Source organism: Caretta caretta, chromosome 6 (assembly GCF_965140235.1).
Source record: "Caretta caretta isolate rCarCar2 chromosome 6, rCarCar1.hap1, whole genome shotgun sequence".
Taxonomy (NCBI): domain Eukaryota; kingdom Metazoa; phylum Chordata; order Testudines; family Cheloniidae; genus Caretta; species Caretta caretta.
Window position 1 is genome coordinate 66,450,192 of NC_134211.1, and position 22,433 is coordinate 66,472,624.

The 22,433-nt window shown below is 39.7% G+C and overlaps 1 protein-coding gene across 3 annotated transcripts in view; it reads left to right on the forward strand.

Moving 5' to 3' along the window:
- Positions 1 to 22,433, forward strand: part of RBM25 (RNA binding motif protein 25) — a 40,494-nt gene that overhangs the window by 10,224 nt on the left and 7,837 nt on the right. For 2 of the 3 annotated variants that reach the window (XM_048852646.2, XM_048852644.2), the window contains exons 3-14: positions 4,588 to 4,637; positions 6,187 to 6,357; positions 6,696 to 6,753; positions 7,163 to 7,323; positions 10,537 to 10,719; positions 12,907 to 12,960; positions 13,205 to 13,288; positions 16,810 to 17,090; positions 19,611 to 19,827; positions 20,192 to 20,281; positions 21,362 to 21,435; positions 22,246 to 22,396. In XM_048852646.2, the coding sequence (XP_048708603.1) occupies positions 4,588 to 4,637; positions 6,187 to 6,357; positions 6,696 to 6,753; positions 7,163 to 7,323; positions 10,537 to 10,719; positions 12,907 to 12,960; positions 13,205 to 13,288; positions 16,810 to 17,090; positions 19,611 to 19,827; positions 20,192 to 20,281; positions 21,362 to 21,435; positions 22,246 to 22,396 (1,574 nt within the window). The remainder of the gene's footprint in view (positions 1 to 4,587; positions 4,638 to 6,186; positions 6,358 to 6,695; positions 6,754 to 7,162; positions 7,324 to 10,536; positions 10,720 to 12,906; positions 12,961 to 13,204; positions 13,289 to 16,809; positions 17,091 to 19,610; positions 19,828 to 20,191; positions 20,282 to 21,361; positions 21,436 to 22,245; positions 22,397 to 22,433) is intronic. The other variant, XM_048852648.2, reaches the window with a different exon arrangement.

Here is a 22,433-nt window from a genome sequence, read left to right on the forward strand (position 1 = left end):
TATTATGTTGCAGTTAAGTAAACTGCTGCAAAATGCTGCACAGCATATGGGCTACAGAAAATACCTTGCTGACCCTGTGTGTGGCTGTATGGGTTATCCACTGGTGTCTTGTAGAGTAAAATATTTTCAGAAGCCATGTGGCTGAACTACTGCATATATGGCTATAAATGTTAACACAGTTTTGTCCTAGTGGGTAATTCTGGAATGGTTTGTAGAATATAAAAACATTCATCTCCTCTCCCCCACCACACACACCCCCACCAATCCCTTCTTGCATTACGTTATTTAAAACTTAAATAGAAGTTTTTGAGATGAACAGGCTATTATCTTTTTTCTGCTAAAGCTGCACTTCTTTGATTAAATAGACATGTTCTGCCACTGAAAACTTTGTAGTGAAATTTAAAACTGTAACCCTGTTTGCCATTACTATGTCCTGAGTGTGTATACATGTTTCCGTGCTATTGCAAGACTTTATAAAGCCTATATTTTTTTGTAGTATTACCTGAGTACCATCTCTCTTCTTTCCCAATGGCATTTTAAAGAATCTATTCTAAAGTGTTTGGTGTATATGCTTGATACATGTAAGCTTCTGTTATTTGAAGGTTTCCTTATTACCACGTAAGAGGAAGAAGAACTTTCCTCTTGCAAAGTCTGACCTTATACAAAACAAATTAACTGTTTCAGTACTAGGAATCCATATGGGGTATAAACAGGAAGAGAGAAGGATTTTGAAAATATCATAGTCTTTCTTGCAACTGGAAAGCATGATCTGCATCGCTAATGTACTAGTCTGTGGGGATAACACCTATTTCCCTAAAGAGGGGGCACTGGTTTCTCACTTCTCTACTCTTCTGTGACTAATACTACAGGCAAATAGTGACACTTGTAGTTAAGATTGCCATATACTTTTCTGTACAAGACCTTGTTTTCAGTTGTTTTGCCAGACTTTAACTGTTTGGGCTGAAATTTCCTATGCCGAGTGTCTACCTCTGGGTGAATTTTTTTTTTTTTTTGGAGAGTTTCAGCTAAAACAGTTTGGTGGTTTCTGGAAACAAGATTGGGGGGAAAAGGTTATTTTGTGCATTTAAAAAAAATCTTACAACTGATTCAATGACAAGCGCTAGCACCTTCGTACTTTACAATGGGACACGGGGTGAAATTTTGGCAAGGGGGTGTGTGTGTCTCGTCATGGTGTCAGGAATGTGAATTTTTGCTCTACCTATGAAAATTCACCTAAATATGACCAAGTTATAAGCATCTGAAAAATTACAGTTTCTGTATGCTCAGTATAGATTTCTTAGTTTAGCAGCTAAATTGTCTTGATTATCAGCGTTGGGTATACTCCATACACAGACAACTCCTTTGAGTTGACCAGACTGCTACTCCTGAGGGAATTCTGTGCAAGTGCAGAATTAATGTCCCCTACAGATTTTACTCTTTCCTTGAAGAATAATTGATGCATGCGCCCATCCTGGGCAGCAGTCCCAAGTAGGCACGTCTGGTTTGGGCATGGGGAGCAGCCTGGGGAGATACAAATTGCCATCTCTTCCCCTGCATGTGCTGCTCCAGTGGCTGGGTCAGACCCATCCCTGGGAACCTCCCCCAGCTGCAGGAAGCTTAGCACTCCCACTTCCTGTCCCCATCGCTCCCCAGCTGTGGAGGGAGGGTTCACTGTGTGGGGAGCTGCCCCCTATACACCCAGACCCCCTGCCAAGCCCCACCCTCCCTGCACCTGGATCACTCTGCTAATCCCCTTGCACCCAGACTCCCACCCCACTGAGCCCCAATGAGCTGCACCTGGACCCCCACTCCCCCAGTACCTAGGCTTCCCCTTCTATTGCTGAGCCCCAGCACCTTCACCTGGATCCCCACCTGCAGAGTCCCATTCCCACTGCACTCAGCACCCCCCTGCAAGCCTCATGCATTGAAATCCTCCAGACCCCCAACCAAGCTGCTGGCCTCCAGATTGCCCCACACACAACCCTATCACCACACAGCTGGATTGGGCTGAGCCTGCTTGCCCCACACCTGGATTGGGTAGCAGGGCTGGGGGTGCGTGCAAGATTCTGTTCCTCTTGCTCGCTATTGCAGAGTGCCTGGAGCTGGGGAGAGAAAAGGCCTTAGGGTGGAGCAGGCCTGACTCTTGTGCTGTGTCAGGGTCAGGTCTGTGTCTAGGGGAGGGGGAGGCTTCAGGGTGATCCTCCACCTCCGTGCAGCCAGTGGCCTGCGCTCCCCACTGCCGTCCTGGATCTTCCACTTCCATTGCCCTTCTAACTTATTATCTTCAACAATTTCAGTTCTAGACCAGTGACTGTACATACCAGTGACTGTACGTGACTTGCTGAGTACTACTTAGCCATGCCATTCACGAAGGCCTCAATCTGGCAAAACACTAGTTTAATTGGGGAAACTCAGGTGCTGAACTTTATGCACATATTTAAGTGCTGTGCCAAATCACGGTCTAACTTTACTCCTAAGGATGTACTGCCCTTTTGATATGTTTACACAGCAAAGAAAAACCTGTGGCTGAATTGGCTGGCACAAGCAGGGCTTGCAGAGCTTTGGTTGTGGGGCTATTTCATCACTGTGTAGACTTCCAGACTGGGGCTGGAACCAGGCTCTAGGACCCTGCAGGGTTGAAGGGTCCCAAAGCTCAGCTCCAGCCTGGGCCTGGAAGTCTGCACAGTATTGAAACAGCCCCACAGCCTGAACCCCATATGCCAGAGTCAGCTGGCACCGACCAGCCGTGTGTGTGTGGTTTGTTTGTTTGTTTTTTGCTATGTAGACGTACCCTTAAAGTCTTCTGTGCTTGATATACATGGAAATATTAGTATTACCATTCACTTTGTGGCACCATATAGATGTGCTAATATGCCTAGCATGGAATCTTTGTCAAAACTCTTTCTGAATCTTTTTTGTTGTCTGTATTGTTGCGGACGTACTTACTGAGAGAGATTCTAAAATAATTACCAAAATAAATGAAAGTGGTGTGATTATATTGTTTTTAACAAATAAAATATGGAGAATTTTAAAATATTGTGCACATAATTTTTAATTCTGGGGGCACAGAATTTCCCCAGGAGTAGACTGTGCATGGTCCATCCCAGGGCTTCAAATGTTGAGAGAGACTTTTCATGCAATTGGTCTTTGTGGCTGCAGGGGGCAATTGTGGTGCCAGGCACTATATCTGAGAGCGAGCAGACTTTCTCTCTTGTCCTCTCTGTGCTCCCTCTGCTGATGCCCAGGCAGTTTGGAGGAGGAGGAGGAAGCAGCCTGACCTGAATGGGAGTGGGTGTGGGGGAGGAGATGCAGGGCAGTTGGGGGGGGGAGGTTAGGAGCAGGATTTGGTGGGGGGTGGGGAGGATTTGAGGGTGAGGGGCATAGAATGTGGGTGGAGGAAAATAGCAGCAGATGAGGAAATGGAGCAGGAACTGGGAAGGGAAGAAAGGGACAGGAGCAGGGGGGTACAAAAATGCAAGCAGGAAGAAGAGAAAGATATGAGGACAAGAGGAGGAGGGGAGTGTATCTGGGAAATGAGTGAGTGGGTAGGATGGGCAGAACTTGGATCTGTAACCACTAGAGAACAGTCCCCTACAGAATCTGAATTCTGAATCCTTTGTTCTGGAGTCTTAATACTTCTTTGCTGTCTAGCGATTAGCACTCACTGGCCAAGTGTCTCCACCCTTCTTCTCTGTGGACCTGCCATCGGAAATAACAACCTTTTGCTTACAGTTACTCCATTAGGTCAGGTAATAGTGGGGTGCTGCGGGTTTAAAGTTCCCAGTGACCCATTTTTGGGGTGGCGAGGAAGGAGGAGAGAAGCATCCATATAGTTTCACCTGATTAACTGGCTTTTGTGTTTTTCAGTTTTTGTTTTTAAAAAACTGAAGGTTTCTTATGTAATGTACTACGTTAAAAGAACATCAAGGTTGCAAACTCAAGCTCTCACAAATTAGGAAATGCCTGAATTAAAGTTGCCCATGCAACCCTAATTTGGCCCTCTTGTACATATGCATTATGATGCTGTCTTTAATTATATGACCACATACTCCCTCCCTGCCCCCCCGGACCCCCTGCCTGGAGAATGAGGCTGTTGTCTATAAGGCCTCGTTTGTTGGAGAGGTTGGAAAGTGTAGTGAATGAGCCAGGGAACTTCATGAAGAGAGAGAATGGTCTTGTGGTTCAGGGGTATTGTGAACATAAATTCATTAATGTTTTTAAAGAACTAAGATATGACAAAGAATATCAGAGATGTCCAGGAGGAAATACATTCTGTTTTCAGTGCAAGATTTGGATGTTGTGCAGTATACATGTTGTTCCATGGTATGATCTGAATAAACAGAAACAATAGGAAAATGTTGACTGGCTATCCATACAGTGAGCACAGTCCATTCTATGCATTGTGAACTTCATATTTGCTCTGAATTTGTTCTCTGATTTGCAGGCATGTCTGCACAGTAGCATACCAGTGTTACTTGCTACTTTTTCCTTGCATACAATGATACGTGATTGGCTCAGGTGTATTCTGTTTTTGTTATTCTAGAGTGTTTGTGGGTAACATTGATATATTCTCTCTGTCTCCCTCAGGGACCCCCATGATTCCTGTACCAATGGGCATTATGGCTCCTGCTCCAACGGTAAGTAGTACTGGGAGTAGAGGCAAAGTAATGTGCACAAAACATGCTTTATTGATTGAAACTACTCTATGTAATTTGCCCCCAATTCATTAACATTCACAACCATGAAAGGAAAAGCTTGGTGTTAAATGTTAGACTCATATATTAAACTCTGACTTGGGCAAGGTTTTAAAAGGACATATCTGGAATTGCTAACTGCAAGAAATTGAAACGGCTATTGTTTGAAAATAGAAAGTTCAACTTTTATTTATATCTCAAATGAAATAATTTAGAGATGGCCTCATGATAATACTCTGCACTGCCGTGCAAAACACCAGGGTTGGCTGGCTCGTCTCTTGCTTACCAGATCAATAGGCCTGCTGGGTGCCATGAGGTATTCCGTAGCCCATATAGAAGCAGTGTTGGGGGATGCACTCACCAAAACTGACCAGAAGAGTCAGTGCTGACAAGCTACTGAGGAAGTTCTGACAAGTCCTTTTTGGCTACAATGCTGTGGGAGGGGAAAGATGCTCAGGACTTAGGGAAACCTTGAGGGAAAAACAGCTTTTAGTGGTTTTATCTATACACATGGATCCCTACTGGCAGGTAGGGTTGTTTTCTGACTATAAAATCTGGGTTCATTCTAGGTATTAAAGCCATTTCCTAGCTGTTTTTCCATCTAAACTAATGGGACTGCTGTTTCTAAAATCTTGCAAAAGTGGAATCTACTGAAGAAATCAGTCCAAAACCTAATGTCTCTAAGAGGAATATACTCATGCTAAATTATGTATTTTATAGCAGTAAGATGCTAGAACAAATGCATTATTCAGTATCCTGGAAGAAATAAGGTTCTGCCCCTGGCCTTAAAGAATTGATGAGGAGGAAATAAGCACATGTACACAATGAATTTTCTTTTTTTAAACCCCTCTTTATAACATGACTGGAAGATGTGCACACACATGAATGCCCCATACCTAACTACATATTCTCCAGTTCCAAAACCATTTCTTCTTCACATTCAAGAAAAGAGGCTATCGTAGAGGAGGGGTGTGGATTGATAAAGTAAAACATTGGTTTCTGTGTAAAATCTGGAAGTATTAGGACATGGTACTTGATGCTATGAGTGTGTTTTTGAGCCAGAATTAATCTTCTATTTACAGTTATAACTCTTAAGAATCGGTTTCTCATAAGATGTTAAGGTGTACCAATATATCAAAGGATGGCAGGCTCATTGTTCATTTTTGGAGCAGGTACTGAGCTAAAGATGACTCATAACATCTTATCCAAAAGTGATTTATTTGCACAAATGTACCTCTTTCTGCCTTGCATTTCCAGCAATGATTTTAAAATAACAATTTCATGCTTTTGAATCTAATAGGCAATATCTGTTATATTCTGTGTAGAATCTTAAAACTACTGTCCTGCTGTATTGGCTTGCAATTACCATGCTATGCTGGAAACTTAGTAGTGAAACACCTTTTATATCTCCAACTCTTCCTTGTTTTAAGACTCTAAACCATTTTCTGGTAGGTTATAAAATAGATACAGACATCTTGTTTTTCCTCCATAGGTCTTAGTTCCTACCACAGTGTCCATGGTTGGAAAGCACTTGGGAGCCAGAAAAGAGCACCCGGGCCTAAAGAATAAAGAAAATGATGAAAACAGCGGTCCCACTACCACTGTCTTTGTGGGCAACATTTCTGAGAAGGCATCAGATATGCTTATAAGACAGCTCCTAGCTGTAAGTGTAGTGATTGGTTTGTTAGACTTCGTCCTCAGCTGGTGTGTAATGTAAATATTCTGTCATCACTGTAAACGTGGTGGGATTAATTCACAAGCGGTGAAGTTGTAATGGTGCAGTAATGACATGTTCATTAGACTTGTGTTTAAAGCAAACAATCAGTTTGACCAGAATAGCTTTCTTTTAGCTAGTTCCAAATAGGAATACAGAAGAGTTTTAGCAAAATTAACCCTTACTGTTTTGATTCTTTCTCAGAATGGTACATTTGCTTATGTATTGTGTGAGCAACCGTTAAATTTATTAAATGATAACATTCTTTTCTTAATTTTGCCTTCAAGAAGTGTGGCTTGGTTTTGAGTTGGAAGAGAGTGCAAGGAGCATCTGGAAAACTTCAAGGTAAGTGTTGCTTTTTGGCATCCTGATCAGATTGATTGATTTATTTTGATTATCAGGCAGCTTTTAAAGTATATACTGACAAATTAATATAACTCTAATATTTTGCATTTAAATTGAGTTGCTTATGACAATTTTTCCTGTTAAATCTTTACAAAAAAGGAACAAGGTCAAAATCTTAAATTTTGTAATTCTTTCAGAATAATGCAATGAAATGTTTTTGTAAATTTGCAGAGTAAATATTTTCCCTTTTATGATGCATATTTCTGAAATATTTTTAAAAAGTTTGAGAACCTATTAGTTCTAAGTTCCCAATATGTAACTTACTTAATGATCTGTAAGGGAAAAGCTGTTAAATATTTACCTGAAGACATGGTTTTTTTGCTTTTTCATCTTGATCATCAACCTCCAGCTTTCGGGTTTTGTGAGTACAAAGAACCAGAATCCACTCTACGAGCACTGAGACTACTACACGACCTCCAGATTGGAGAGAAGAAGCTGCTAGTTAAAGTAGATGCCAAGACAAAAGCTCAGCTAGATGAATGGAAAGCAAAGAAAAGGGCTTCCAATGGGGTAGGTATGCGACGTGTGACCTGCACTATGTAATGAGGGGCGGAACAGGGTTATCTAGTAGGTAAATAGGTCTGGAAGCCAGGGCTCTTAGTTTCTATTCCCGTCTCAGCTCTTAACTCACTCCATGACTTTGGCTAGACTGTGGCTCCTAAATCCCATTTGAAAGTTTGTGGGACTTGGGAGCCTAATTTACTTAAGCATTTTTGAGAATTTTACCCTTAGGGCTTGTCTGCACATAAATATTTAACCAATGCAAACAACTGTTTGTCAGTTTAGCTTGCCTTTGTACATTTACAAATTTACATTTACAATTATAAGCTAGGCTTAAATTGATTTAAGGGTGTCTCCATGCAAAGTTGCACTAAATTTGTTCAAAATCACAGCTTTAAATTGATGCGTCACTGTATATCAGCCAGGCCTGAAACTATGATTCTCAGTTTATATCCATTCTAAAGAGGAGTAATACATATTATACTGTACCTTACCTGTTCTGAAACTTAATGTTTAATTAAAGATTTGAATGTTGTTTAAAAAGTGACCTATAGAAATGCTTGTTACAAAATTTATGAGCCGACTGAGGGAGCTGAATTAAGTTTCTCTTACAGCTGAATTAAGTTTCTCTTCACAATTGTTTAAAACTCATGCAAGACCAAGAAGTAGATTTATTTCTGTGCTGTTATAAGGCTGTGAATAGATCACAAGCAGATGTAACATTAAGCATGTGGGGTATTTCCCCCCCCCCCATCTTTGACTTGACGGAACACCTGTTGGGGATCAAACCAGGGTCACTGTCCATCTAACTCATTCTGAATTTTCTAGTTTAATTATTTAATTGTCTTTCTGGGGTAGTTTGGTGTGCTGCATTTACTGGGCCAATTCATCACTGGTGTAACTTGCTTGAAACTAGTAGTTATACCAAAGATTAATGCAGCCCATTTTTTGCTAATGCTTCTCTTTAGCAAGGGTAATAGAACGTGTTCATTCATTTAAAATACCTGCACTTTTTCTCTAATTGCCCCAAGCAAAGGCATGTACCAATGGACGCTCGCTCCTTGAAGCAACAACTGTTCATAGTTCTAGCTGGCCAAAGTAGAATCATAGAATCATAGAATCTCAGAATTGGAAGGGACCTCAGGAGGTCATCTAGTCCAACCCCCTGCTCAAAGCAGGGCCAATCCCCAATTTTTGCCCCAGATCCCTAAATGGCCCCCTCAAGGATTGAGCTCACAACCCTGGGTTTAGCAGGCCAATGCTCAAACCACTGAGCTATAGATTTTTCAGTTTCATTTTATAGATAATGAACACAAAAAGGTTGGTAAACTTTTGCAGTCAGCGTTTTGTAGTAGCTCAGAAAGCTACACAGAATATGCAGGAAATATGAATACTTTTTGTCCAGTCAGACCCACGGCATAAATATGACCTCAGGTTTTTAACATAATTTGACTGTCTGTCTGGCATATGGGGGTCACAAGACTATTGCTCAGAACAACAAAGTGCTAACCATGTGAAATCCATATGGCACAAGTACTCTAGTTGCTAACCTAGATTAAGGGAGGAAAGTTTGACTCGAGCACTCACTCCTGTCAAAGCTTTCCTTTTCCCCTCTGGCAGCAGTGTAATTTCTATGCTTTACGGCTGGGATTGTAAGTAACCTTAAGACTGTAGTGCAGCTGTAGGACATGAACAGGAAGGATTGTGGTTTCTGTGAATTTTTGTGGGGTTTTTTGTGTAGGAAGGCAGAGATGGTCAGTTGTGACATTGTGAAGCTTTCTGATGAAAATAAATTTAATCACTAATATATAGTGAAAATTCCTAATTCTTTTTAGGATATATTCTTTTAGTAACCTGTTGATCGCCATGTAGAAAAGCTCTGCACCCTGATTTCATATAGTTTTGACTGGCATCTTTCTAATGATCTAGACAAATTAGACCCTGGTATGTTCTCATTATTGGTGGTTGAAGGAAATGTGAATTGCTGAGGAATATTGATGTAAGAAGTTATGAAATACAACCTCCACTGAAACACGAGTATGAGTTATTGTAAATGCATTACAAGTTTATCAAAGTGCTTGCAGTTCTTTTTATTAACCCCTTCATGTCTTCCATGGCATGCAAGGGCCACTGTCAGATCAGAAAGTTGCAGTGCTCTTCTCAGAACTCATTTTCTTGATTTTTTTTTTTGTATTAATGTACATTGCAACACTTAATTTCTAATATGAGGGAGATAAACCAAGCAACACTTTAATCTAATTAGCTCCTCTTCATGATCACCTCTTCTCCCTGGACCTCTTCAGCTCCATTCCCTGTCACTGCTTTCTAGCTCTTCTCAGTCTACTCCTCCTTGACCTGGTAGCCCCTTCAGCTCCAAGTGAACCCTTCTTCCCCCCTCATTCTTAGCTGCTGCTCCATCAGACCCTTCCCTCCCTCCCGCTATCCCTCTTTTATCCACCACCTATCGCTTGATGGGACACCCAGCTGGATTCTCAGGTGAGATTCCATTTTTTTACAAAATGGGGGAGAGGGGCCAGTAAATGGGCAAGATATTCTTTATCCAAAGTATTCATAAATTTCTATATAACATTGGTGCAAGGAGATTTTTCCCAGAGTTTCCCTTAGTCCTGCTTCCCCACTGGGAGAAGAGAAAAAAGTGTTGATAAATATATGATCAACAATTAGGAAACTTCTTGTATGGTAGGGATATTTTCTTTCTAGAAATGTTGCTTTAAAATAGCTCTTTCCCCATAGCTCACTGCTTTAAAGTTAATTAGAAAAGGAAAACATTTTTATTGTATGATAGTCTCATGGGCTTCCAAAAAAAAAAGGGTTAGAGGCGAGCTACTGAAGTGGCCCACAGTTCCTGAGAGAGAGAAATCAGAAGCTATGGTAGATCAACATTAGGGCCACAGCTGTTTATACTCCATTTGCTCCCTCTGTCTCTTCCTTGATCTGTCAGTCTTATCACAATCCTACTGTTGCAGTCTACAGCCGTTCCACTTGTAAAACCCTGGAATGCGGTCCCTCTCTGGCACTGCTGGTGTGAGGAGGTCTGAGCAATAGGATGCAGTTGAGAGCTGCTCTTAAACTTTGGTAAACACGGTGGAGGCACTAGCAGGATTATAAAAAATGAACATTTGGGACAAAATTCTTCCTCTCACGTGAGTGGGATTTAGTGTGACAGTTTGCTGATTTCTCTAAATTTGCCACTTTCCCTAGAACTCCAGACCAGAGTCTACAAATGATGATGATGAAGCACTGGATGAGGAAACAAAGAGAAGAGATCAGTTAATTAAAGGGGCCATTGAAGTATTAATACGAGAATATTCCAGCGAGCTCAATGCCCCTTCCCAGGAATCTGACTCTCACCCCAGGAAGAAGAAAAAGGAAAAGAAGGAGGACGTATGTGTTTTGATTTTGGACAAAACAGATTTTTCTTCAACTCACCTTTATATAATGGGCAAACCCTGTGCAAATACTTTAACCCAAAACTTCTGATGAGAAAACAAATCGACAAGCGTTGATGTCAGCAGCAGTTTCATGTATTAAATTGAAATCTAGTCAGTTTTAGATGCCATCCCCTCTGGATGGCTTAGGGGGTCTGAGCACCTAGACTTCCTGGAACTACAGGTTTGAATCCTGGCAGGTTTGACTCAGCCTTTCATCCCTCTGAGGTAGATACGTTGAATTCAGTGCAGTTTATTGCGTGTCTATAGGTCTTTCAGATGAGACCTTAAAAAACAAGGTCCTGCCTTTTCTGTGTTAACAGCTAAAGATCCCAGAACACTTTGTAAGCGTAGTGGTTTGCTCTGGTGTCCTTTGCCAAAAATTCCTCTTCTCCCCACTGTTCGATAGCATGCCATGAGTCAGCTGATTGTTGCTACTTTACACCCCAGAGATGGGTGCATTTCAGTGGTGGTATATGTGTATAGTTTTGAAACGCTTTGGGATCCTCCAGGGATGAAAGGCATGTTATAATTTTATTATTTTTACTATAATTTACTATTATAAAAATGTTTTAGTGTGGCTGTTTGACCAGCTGGCTTTCCTATGCTTTGTGACACAAGAAAAATCTAGTGTGTGGCAGAAGTGTTCTGATGCAAACCTCCTTCATGGGTGATCCTGTCAGTGTACTAAAATAAACTCTGGAGAAGAGGGGAAAACCAAGAATTTACAATTAGCAAACTAAGACTTTCCTTTTGCAATTGAGTCTCTAACCATGTGAAAATGGGCTCTTGACACCTCTCAACCTCCACCCAATGTTGCAAGAAATCAGAATCTAGTTGGACTGAGATTTTTACCTGCTTAAATCTACTGTATAATTCCCATTCCAAGGCAGTAATGCAGCTTCAGCTGCTGATGGGGTGTGAAAGAGCAGTGCAAGAAGCAACACCTCTCCCTCTGGGAGTATATCATCCCCACATCATTCTTAGTCTAAAATAACCGGAGGTATAGGAGTCCTGAGTTGAGAATTTAGATTTCCTTCCTCACCCTTTCTTTGGGGCAAAACTTTCTGGATCAGAATCTAAGAATGAAGTCATTGTCTAATGCTGTGGGCTGTATTTTATGCAAACAAAAAAGACTGTAAAATGTTTATTGTGCTCTGGCTATTTATGGTCATGGATAATGACAGATGACTATACTATCACATTGCCATGCCACCATAATCTTGCAAAAACTGAGTGCTAAGTGTACTTTTTGGAACTCTGCTATTTCTGCATGATCTAGTTTTAGACCAGTCTGAGCTAGCAGAGCAGATTAATATGTTCTTTCAAAGACACAGCAGCTGTTGGGTTGAAATTGCACTTTGTCTTCTCTCCCTGATGGGTAGGAAAACAAGAATCTTGGAGCATCTTTGGCCTGTGGGGGTGCAGGAGGGAGCAGGGAGATGATCCAAGTTTATCACTCCTTTGACTTTTAAGGAGGGGGAAGAGAAGAATCTGTGGGTGGCGGGAAAGGAAGATGGGGGCAGGTGCCATATGAAAAAAAACTGCTTGTTCTGGGGCTTCTGTCCCCCTGAAGGGGATGGGAAGAAAACTGCTGCGGATAGCAGCTGAGTCCTTCACTAGTTCCACTGGATGAAGGAATGATGGATGATGTGGGGGAGATGAGGGTGTGTGGGAGGAGTGGCGAGTGAGTGGAATCTGTTTTTGAATTTCAAGCATGGGGGAACCTCGCTAATTCGCACTAACTACCAGGAGATCCATTACAGATGACTAAATTTTGCGAATTAGCGAGTAAATGAAGCAAGATTTATGCACCACAATGTATTGATCACTTATTTTGACAAGTGTAGTTTAGTCTTCTTGATGGTGAAATTATTATAGTGTACTAATGTCCTGAAGTACGCTTTGTAATTCTGTGATGTCTTACTAATATGAGACCTCACTATAACATCTGTTAAATCTTTGCTGAGAAAAAGATCAGTGAAGGGAGAATTAGCGAGGTTCTTCTGTAATTTTGTTGAGTCAAAAAAATAAGATCACAGCAATACAATATTGCTTATAGTTCAAACATACAAAACATTGTTTTTCAGAGTAGTGTGCAATCTATTTTTAAAAAAAAAAATCTCCGTGGATTTTTCCGCAGATTTTCCGCAGATTTCCAGTGGCCCCACTGATACCTTATCCACTCATCACCAAGGTTCGTTTACATTGTAGGCTTTGACAATGACTATGTTTACTGCTAGTTGCCAGATTTGTGACTCTTGTCCATCTGATTTTTCACTCATTAACATCAGACTGTCAGGTTTGGTACTGCAGAAGGGGTATATTTATCTCTTACAAGACTGGTACAAAACTTCTAACCTTAAAAACTTTTCTCTTGTTCTTCTGTGTATGTACAGATGGCTCTTAATGCTTTTCCTCCTGTCCCCCTTGTTTTTTAGGAGGATATAAATGCTATAGAAATGGAGGAAGACAAAAGAGACCTGATATCAAGAGAGATCAGTAAATTCAGAGACACACACAAGGTAGTATTCTTGTTTTTGCACTTGATACAAAATTAGGCTTTTACAGAATCCCAAAAAAACCCACTTTTATAAAATTTCCAATACATTACAATATCACTTAAAATACTGTTTATAATGAGGTGTAATATATATATATATGGAGAGAGAGAGAGATATTTAAAAGCCAGCAAAAGACACATACCACGTTAAGTTGTCCTTGGCATTTGTAAGACTTTTTGGTGCTATTGATTGCTTTGCAGTCTTCTCACTTTATCATGAATAGACACAACTTAAGTTTCTACACATACATTAAGTTAGATATATTTATAACTAAAGACTAAACAGGCTGCAATGTAAGACATACACTTGAGTGTGTTTCTGTAGACAGTTATAACGTAATCCAAGGAAACTTTTTATGGAGAGCTGAAACTTTAATTTTAAATTTAAGACTTTTTTATTTTAATAGTTCTAAGTTGAGTGGGGGAAAATTAAAAATAGGTCAGTGGTTACCAGAATTACCAAAATTTAGATGCATGGAAGAATTGTAAATTCCCATAAAGCTAATCTATTCATTGACCCCCACCATTATGATAGAGATCATATGGTGACTAATGCAAGATGAAACTCTCAGCTTGGAAAGTAACATGGAATAGGATGTAAGTATGAGCTTCTGTTTTTTATTATATTTATGGATGCCCCCTCAGAAAAATATGCAAAGGGGTAACTGGCTTGGAAATGTTGTGCACAGCAAATCCCACTTCAGGGTTCCAACCTACAGAAGTTTCTGTTAATGTCAGTGCATTTATGAATGTTTCTGGTTTGGAAGGTGGTACTAATGGATAGTGAAATGCAAACTGTGCATGTAATATATTTCAATGTTTAGCTTATAAGGCGGTATTAATTTTCCCCAGCAAGAGTGGAGGTGGTCCATGACCCACTGAAGTATTAACCAGTGTTCACAATTTGAGCAAACACTTTTCTGAATACCTGAAGTTGACATTGATGAAAAGGTTGAAGGTGCAGTAAGGTGAAGTGTACCCCCTGTTATTCAGCTTTACCTTGTGCAGTTGTTGGGCGGTACTTTTTCACACAACTTTATCAACATAAAGCAAAAGGAACACTGCTGGCAATGTAAATACTGCATTTTCCTCTCCACTCAATTTGGGAATGAAAGCCTAAAGAAAAGAATTCCAGAAGAGATCTTCTGGTGAATTTCAGTAATTAAATACGAAACTGGTCAATGGTGAGACATAGCAGAGTTGTGTTTAATTCCAGGCCCTATCAAGTCACTAGTACAAAATATAAACAAATCACGTGGTTTAAAAAAATTAAAATATGCTTCACTGTTTCAGAAGCTGTCAGGCATTTTACTGCCTTTGATCTATTTTATTGGGGGGATATTTTGGATTTCTTAACTTTTAAAATCAACTTTAATTATAAGTGGCCATTGCATATATTGGGTGGAATGATTTAAAAGGGCTGTTGAATCCATAGCAGCTGGCTAATGAGCACAGTGAACCTTTGCATGTTTTTAGTATGAGTTTATAAAACAATAACCACAGACTGTCAGGGTATCAGCCTTGCAGGGGGCGTCCATTTACAGCACGGACGAGTCTGAAGAGAGCTCAAGGTAAGATTTATGATTCTTCTACCTGCCCTTTTCTGTTCATTACTTCAGTGTATCTATGATGCTTTTTCCATCCCATTATCCCTTCAGACTCTCTTGTTTACACTGGTAGCAGTTGGTTAAATGCGGTTTTGTTATGAACTAGATAGACCAGTTCATTTTTTTTAATTGGATTTTTTAAGGAACCAAATTTATAAAATAGGTCATAAGAGACCAAAACTCGTACAGAGAAAAGATGTCTCTGAGACAATTTTTTGCTATGAACAAAGTATTTGAGGGGAAATCCAGGAATTCAGGCAAAGAAATTTCTATTGGAACATCTAAAATAATCTGTAAGTATCAACTATTTCAGTATATAAACTTTTCTTTAAAAGTATATGAAATTGAGGTAAGTTTGATTTTGAAAGTTGACATAGCATAATCTAACATCTTACTGTATTAGTTTGTTACATTTTAAGACATCTATAAAAGAATTTCACTTAGTTTCTAAGTTTTCACCCCTCTATTTGGTAGAATTTAAGTTTTGTTTTTTTCATAGTATCAGTTTCCTACCATTTTTTTTAATCCCTTTTTCCTTTTGTGATTTCAATGTATCCAACACTAGCATGCTTGTATTTTACTATCAATACAGTGTGGTATGGTGGCTGGATATATTGATCTCTTGTGAATTAGCTTTATTTCTGTAACCCTTTGTCAGTTCTCTGGTCCATGGGCACATGACAGAAGAATATTTACCAGGTAAGATTGCTTTTTAAAGTTGTCTTAAATGCATTGTTTAAAGAAAGAAAAAAAGAAAAGAAAATGCACATTTTATTGTTTCGGTTTTTAATTTCTTTTCAGTGGTGGTAAACGTGGAGCCAAAGGGGATAAAACCTGTTTTTTCTGCTCAGTATGTGTAAAAACCATGTGGGGTTCTGGCATCTGTCAGGCTGACAATCTTGGTCTGTCTTTGTTGTTTGGTATTTTTGTGAACCGTGTACTTGCTCTTCCTCCCAGAAACATAGCTTATAGGCAAAGTTAATCCAGTGTTGGCGATCCATGTCCTAGCACAGCATCTGTAAGTTAACACACAACAATTGCTTCCAAGGATGGATTTATCTATCATTCTATTGATGTATTTTCTATTGTCTTATAGGAGTTCTGGTTATAGATACTGTTTTTAAATGGAAACGTTGCAACTGTATACAATTTTAGTAAAACAGTAGCAGATAACCCTTTAGTTTCTATATTTCAAATGAGTGATTTCCAACCTTTTTTAATCTTTCCATTATGTAGGGATGAAAGTTGAGGATTCCGTTCGGCAGAATTCACTTTTTACCAGTGAAGAGTTAGAGCTCTTTAGGAAGGGCAAAGTGGGAGGGGTCCAGCTCCCTGCTCACTGTTGAGGCATGTGCACCAGTGTGCAAATGGATGAATTTCTTTACCCCAAATTTTCAGATAGGGTTGACATGGTCTGCTGAGACCATGGGGAAACAACTCTGTCCCAATGGGCATCAACTGAATCCTGTTTGTCCAGCTGAGCAGAATGAATTTTGTTAGCTAAAAGTTCATTTTGTTTGTACCCAAGTGGTTCATTGCACCTGTGGAGTCTGTGGCTCTGCTGTGAACCATGATTGGGAGTGCACGGTGTATGTGCACCCAGTCATTATACAACAATCCAAGGCCAGCCCTACCCTGCCATCCAAGGTTGGAGATTGCTGGTCTGTGTAGATCTATGCTTTTGCACGAAATCTAGTCTTGTGATTGTTGCATTTTGATTTCATACTTATGAGTTCCAAACAAACTATTTAATACATTAAATGTTAAATCACTGGCGGTTTTGGTACGTCCATTACCAGCCTTACATGTTGCGCCGGGATTATCAGATTCCTGCAATTATGGAATTAACTGTGAAAGTTCTCTTGTTGGTTTTTAGAAACTGGAGGAGGAAAAAGGCAAAAAAGAGAAAGAGAGACAGGAAATTGAAAAAGAACGGAGAGAAAGAGAGAGGGAACGGGAGCGTGAACGAGAGAGGAGGGAGCGCGAAAGAGAGAGGGAACGGGAGCGTGAACGAGAGAAGGAGAAAGAACGGGAGCGTGAACGAGAGCGGGATAGGGATCGTGACCGGACTAAAGACCGAGACAGAGACCGGGATCGAGACCGTGACAGAGACCGTGAAAGGAGCTCAGACCGCAACAAGGATCGAAGCAGATCAAGGTAAATAAAAGTTTGAGTTGCTGAAATAGAACTCTAGTTACGCAAGTGAATATAGTTCAATATATTGTTGGGTTTTTTCACTTAGAAAAAAGACAGCTCTCAATCCTAGGTTAAAAAAAAGGTCCATGTAGAATAGGAAATATGATTTTAAAAAACTTTTATTTTGTACATCAAAAGCACACAAAGCATGTGACCGTTCTCACAAAAGGTGAAGCCTTATTGCTCAACCTGTCATCCTAGCTAATTGGCAGTATGAAAAGAGCTAAACTGCAAGGAAGCTAGTGGCTAAACATGGTGATGCAAAGTCTGTATGCAGGTTGTGAGCCAAATGGGAAGAGGGGAGAGTGTTTGTTTCAAGGAGGTGTACATATATTAGCCTTGACACTCAGTGTCTGCACCTTAAATTTAAGGGACTGACTAAATGCTTTTGAGGCCCCTGTCTTGTGATGGTAGAGCCAGATAGAGGTATTACGGAGTGTCAGAATTTGAATGCTTATGGGGCAGTAGAGGGTTAAAAATAATGTGAAAGATAATAAATGTGAATATCTCTCAGTAGGTGGTAACATACCCTTAAAATTCATTTAAGATTGAAGCTTTGTATACAAGGCTTTTCAGGCCAGCAGTAAACTTATTTTTTATGTCCTATATAAAAAATAGAGCGGGGCAGTATTCATACCTAAGGCAGTTGTCCAGTCTGACTTTTGGGGGAGGGAAGGGGGAGGGGTTATGGAAAGATGATCTTTCATACCTTGCACAACTATCTGGCTTTCTTATTGTCTTCTGCTTTTGTGGTGGGTAGGGAGAAAGAAAAGAAGAATCCTTATAGGGCTGGGTGAGGCAGCTGGATGTGAGTCTTTCATACAGACTGGGTTTGAGGGTTATTTTTTTCATAACTGGTTGCATTACACCCACTATATCCCCACCAAAGATCCCTTTATGCCTCTTCAGACAGAGCATCTGCCCTCCGTCCTGAGGTGTTCCTTTTCTCTCCCTGTAATAATCCTGCAGCAAGGTGATACCCTCTCTTAAGAGGATAAGGGAAAGTTTCATATATAAATATAAATAAAAAGAAACCAACTTCTGCTCAGCAAGACCTGCTCTCCCTGTCACCAAGATTAACCTGACATACCTCTGTTCCTGGTAGCCTGAAGAATGAGGGACTGAGCTTGCAGTTCAAACTGAGATTTCTACAAGTAGCACAAACCTTAAGAGTTATTTAAACTGTAAAACGATGGCCTGGAAAATAAAGGGGACTAATAGCTTTGGGACATGTATGTGGAAAACTACTAGAGAACATTGACCCTTGAATACTAGCTACTGCCATATGTGCTTAGTGATTCCCAGTGTTTATGGTTGGGCTGACTAAGTAATAGGTTTGTAATAGGTTTAAAAAAAACAGCAAAAATTAAATACAGATTTACATAATCAACACCATCACTTTATTTAATCATTTTGTACAATAACAAGAGGAATAACTCCAGAGAAGACAGGGTGGATAAAAATAAATGATTTAAAAAAAAAAAATTTAAAATAGGTTTTTTCCTCAAAAAGCATTTTATCAAAAAAATCCAATCTAAAGATATCTTTGAGCTATAACGTATCTTACTTAAAACTATCTCATCATGGAATAGGGATTATAAATACTAATTCTATAGTATGAGACAATATATTCATGTAATGTTTAAGAAAAGTTTTGTAAATGAGTTCCAATAGTTCATGGATTAGGGACCCAATTTTATAGGGTTGCAGGGGCTTCCATATAGATTTAGGTTAATCTTTCTATCTACCAAATGGAACTCAGTGCTCAGTCTAGAAGATACCATCAGAGATGTTTAGTTTTGCAGTTCTCAAACTGTGGATTCGTGTCTCCAGAGATAGCATGCTTGTTAACACCAAAAATGATTTTAAATAAATAACTAATATATAGAGGTGAGAAATAACAGACCTCAACCCAGTTGTCCCTCTGAATATTTGTGTACACAGAATCAATCCCTTACCTCTCTCTAAAAGTGCAAAGTTTCAAATGTTCAATGAATAGTCGATTGTTGGGGGCAGAATAGATCTGGACAAGGAGAAGAGGTCTGGAGATAAATGTGAGAAGGGAGGGACAGGCAGTAGAAACAAAAGTGAAACTGTCTGAACAGTATATTCCAGAAGTCTTGAGGTCTTTCTGAGTGTGTCCTTCATTGATTTGAGATCTACCATATCATTCTCTCATGAGAAGGGAAAACCTATAATGGCAGCAGGCAGTAGATGAGACCCAGTTTGGGTCTCCCCTATCTCCGAGTTGTGAAGAATATGTATTAAGGTTATAACAACCAACAAGAATGCACTTTTATGTAGAAATCCATGATTAAATCGAGTCTTCCTGACTAGTGATTTAAATCATTTCCACCCTGAGAGAAGGTATCAATACTGTATTATGTGTTTGAAATTACATCCAATACTTGTTTGTTCTTGTTTGGTAGAGGAGATAAGCTATCTGGTTGTGTGCTTAACTATATTGGTTCTTGTCCTTAGAGAGAAAAGCAGAGACAGAGAACGTGAACGAGAGCGGGAAAGGGAGAGAGAACGAGAGCGGGAAAGGGAGAGAGAACGAGAGCGGGAAAGGGAGAGAGAACGGGAGCGTGAGCGAGAAAAGGACAAGAAAAGGGACCGAGAAGAAGATGAAGAGGACGCCTATGAACGGCGAAAGCTGGAAAGGAAACTGCGTGAGAAGGAAGCTGCTTATCAAGAGGTAGTTTTGTAGTCGATTTGCTCTTCAAACCTTTCAAGTTACCTTGGAAAGTCACTTCTGATGTCAGTGACTTTTTAATCGTGTGTTTCTTGGTGGTTGTCTTACTGCACAACAGTCCGCTTTTTTCCCAACCCCATATCTAACCCTTTGGCACTGGATGACACTATTCAGAACACAATGTTCTACAAAATTAAATCCGTCTGGAGGGGAATTTCTGGCCCATTTCTTCCAAGGGCTTAAACTAGAAGTAGCGAATTTGTATATCTTGACCTAATTATTTCTAAGTGTGTAGAAACTGGTTTTGTTTTTTAGTTGTTTTTAATGCTCATGAGATTGGAGAGTATTTCATATACTTTTATTGCAGCGTCTTAAAAACTGGGAGATCAGAGAACGGAAGAAAACTAGAGAATATGAAAAAGAATCTGAGAGGGAAGAAGAAAGACGAAGGGAAATGGTAAGATTTGCTATTTGCAATTGGATTTAATTTTTTTTTCCTATGTCTGAATTAGAACTGAGGCAGATTCTGTAATTTTCGTCACATAAAGGGCTACTGTGAAATATACTGTAATTTTATTGTCCTACTTACATCAACAGAACACATGGATTTTTGTATACAATAGCTTAAAGCTAACTAGCCACATAATTGTGATAGTTGGCTTTTAAAACCTAAAGCAGAAGCGTTAGGTGAGAGATCCTGGAAAAATAAAGCTTGTTTGCCTTGGTCTAGCAGAAGCAAAACAGGGAGAGAGGCAGGCAGCTGCAAAATACTCTAGTTGTCTTACAGAGAATTGCACCTTCAGTATGAAATGTTACAACTGTGACCAACATACCTGTCAAGTTTTCAGTGTAAACATAGTCTGTTTTCTGACTTATAGGACATTGGTCAGATCTAGTCTGCTGGATGTACTCCTGTGGTATGCTTGGCATGTTCAGATTCTGCAGAATGAGGGTTTTGGGGTTTTTTTGGTTTGGGGTTTTTTTGTTTTGTTAAGATTCTGTTCCTCTGTCACGTTTTGGCTCGTGGATGAGCTCAATGCTGCAGCACATTGCAAAGGAGTATTTATAGCTAAAATTATTCATTAGAATTATTTATGTTGATTAGACTTTTGGTTTTTTTAAAATCTAAATTTCAAGACTAAATGGAACTGATAGTGCCCATTTAAACTGACACTTTCAAATCCATTAAACTGACTTTTAACGAGGTTATTTGAAGAACCCTATTGTGGTTTTCTTATTTAGGACACAAGAATATTGACCATATGAAAAAGCTTCAAGATGTTAGATAATAAGAACTTCAGTGCTTGCCAGTGAGGGACATTTATCCTACCAGTCAGAGATGGACAAACATTAGTGAGTTGTCACACACTTATATGGGAGGAGGGGGGTGATGCCACTCCAAAAGCTCTCCATCTGCTGGCAGGGAGAATCTGTATTTAGTAGTTTAAACAGGGATAGAATGAAACTGGATATATTTTATCTGAGAGGAAGGAGTAGAAAACCTTTACAGTAATGTTGATGTCTCTACTTGCTACAGGCAAAAGAAGCCAAACGGCTAAAAGAATTTTTAGAAGATTATGATGATGACCGAGATGATCCAAAATATTACAGGTATGTTTGAGTAAGCAACCAAGCGGTATAATCCAATCCTCGTTATCTAGTTGTTTAATAAAATTGTCATAGTTACTGGTAGAAAATAAGAGGCATGAGTGTACAGGGAACTTGGCACTCAAATACTCTGGAGATAGGGATCATAAGAACCTAGATTACCTCATGGAGTCCATACATTAAAAATGAGGGAACTGGGTAACACTTACTGATTCATGGAGCATCTCTCCTTCCCATTCTTTTAACAGGGACGAAGGTATTGCATTAAAGTGAGGCAGAACATGAGATCAAAGTAGTCCCAAAACTGGGAAAGGAAGGGAAGAGTGGACCTTTATATAAACTTATTTCTCTGCTCTTTATGCTAGGGCTGTGAATTACATTCAGAAAAATTTTAAGTCTGGGTGGTGAGGATCCTTCTTATGGGAATACCCAAAAAACTTAACTGATGAATTAAAATGGGGAGGAGTTCTTATCAAGTACAGGTTCACTAAGGTCTATAGAACACTTACTATTCTTTTCCTAGCTTTATAAGTGATCCCACTCTAACTATAATTTTTTCATTCAGGATTTCAGAAAGAGCACTTGTCTCTCAGCATGTCTCATTATCTGCTGAGCATGATGATGCTGATTCTTTGGAGTGTGTATAGAATGGGAATTGACATTTTAGCATCTCCCATCATGAGAAAAGAGGGTTCAAGGTGCACTTATACATCTTGTGGTTTTACTTAATGGAAAAATGAATGCAAGCAGTTGTGTCTTAGATGGCTTTCATTAGATCTTAACTTTTAAACACAAAGTTTGTATCTTCTTCAGGGGTAGTGCTCTTCAAAAGAGATTGCGAGATAGGGAAAAAGAAATGGAAGGAGATGAACGAGATAGGAAGAGGGAGAAAGAAGAGTTGGAAGAAATCAGGCAGCGCCTTCTGGCAGAAGGACATCCGGATCCAGATGCAGAACTCCAGAGGGTAAGCAGCAACTGGTCTGACAAAGGAAAATGCATAG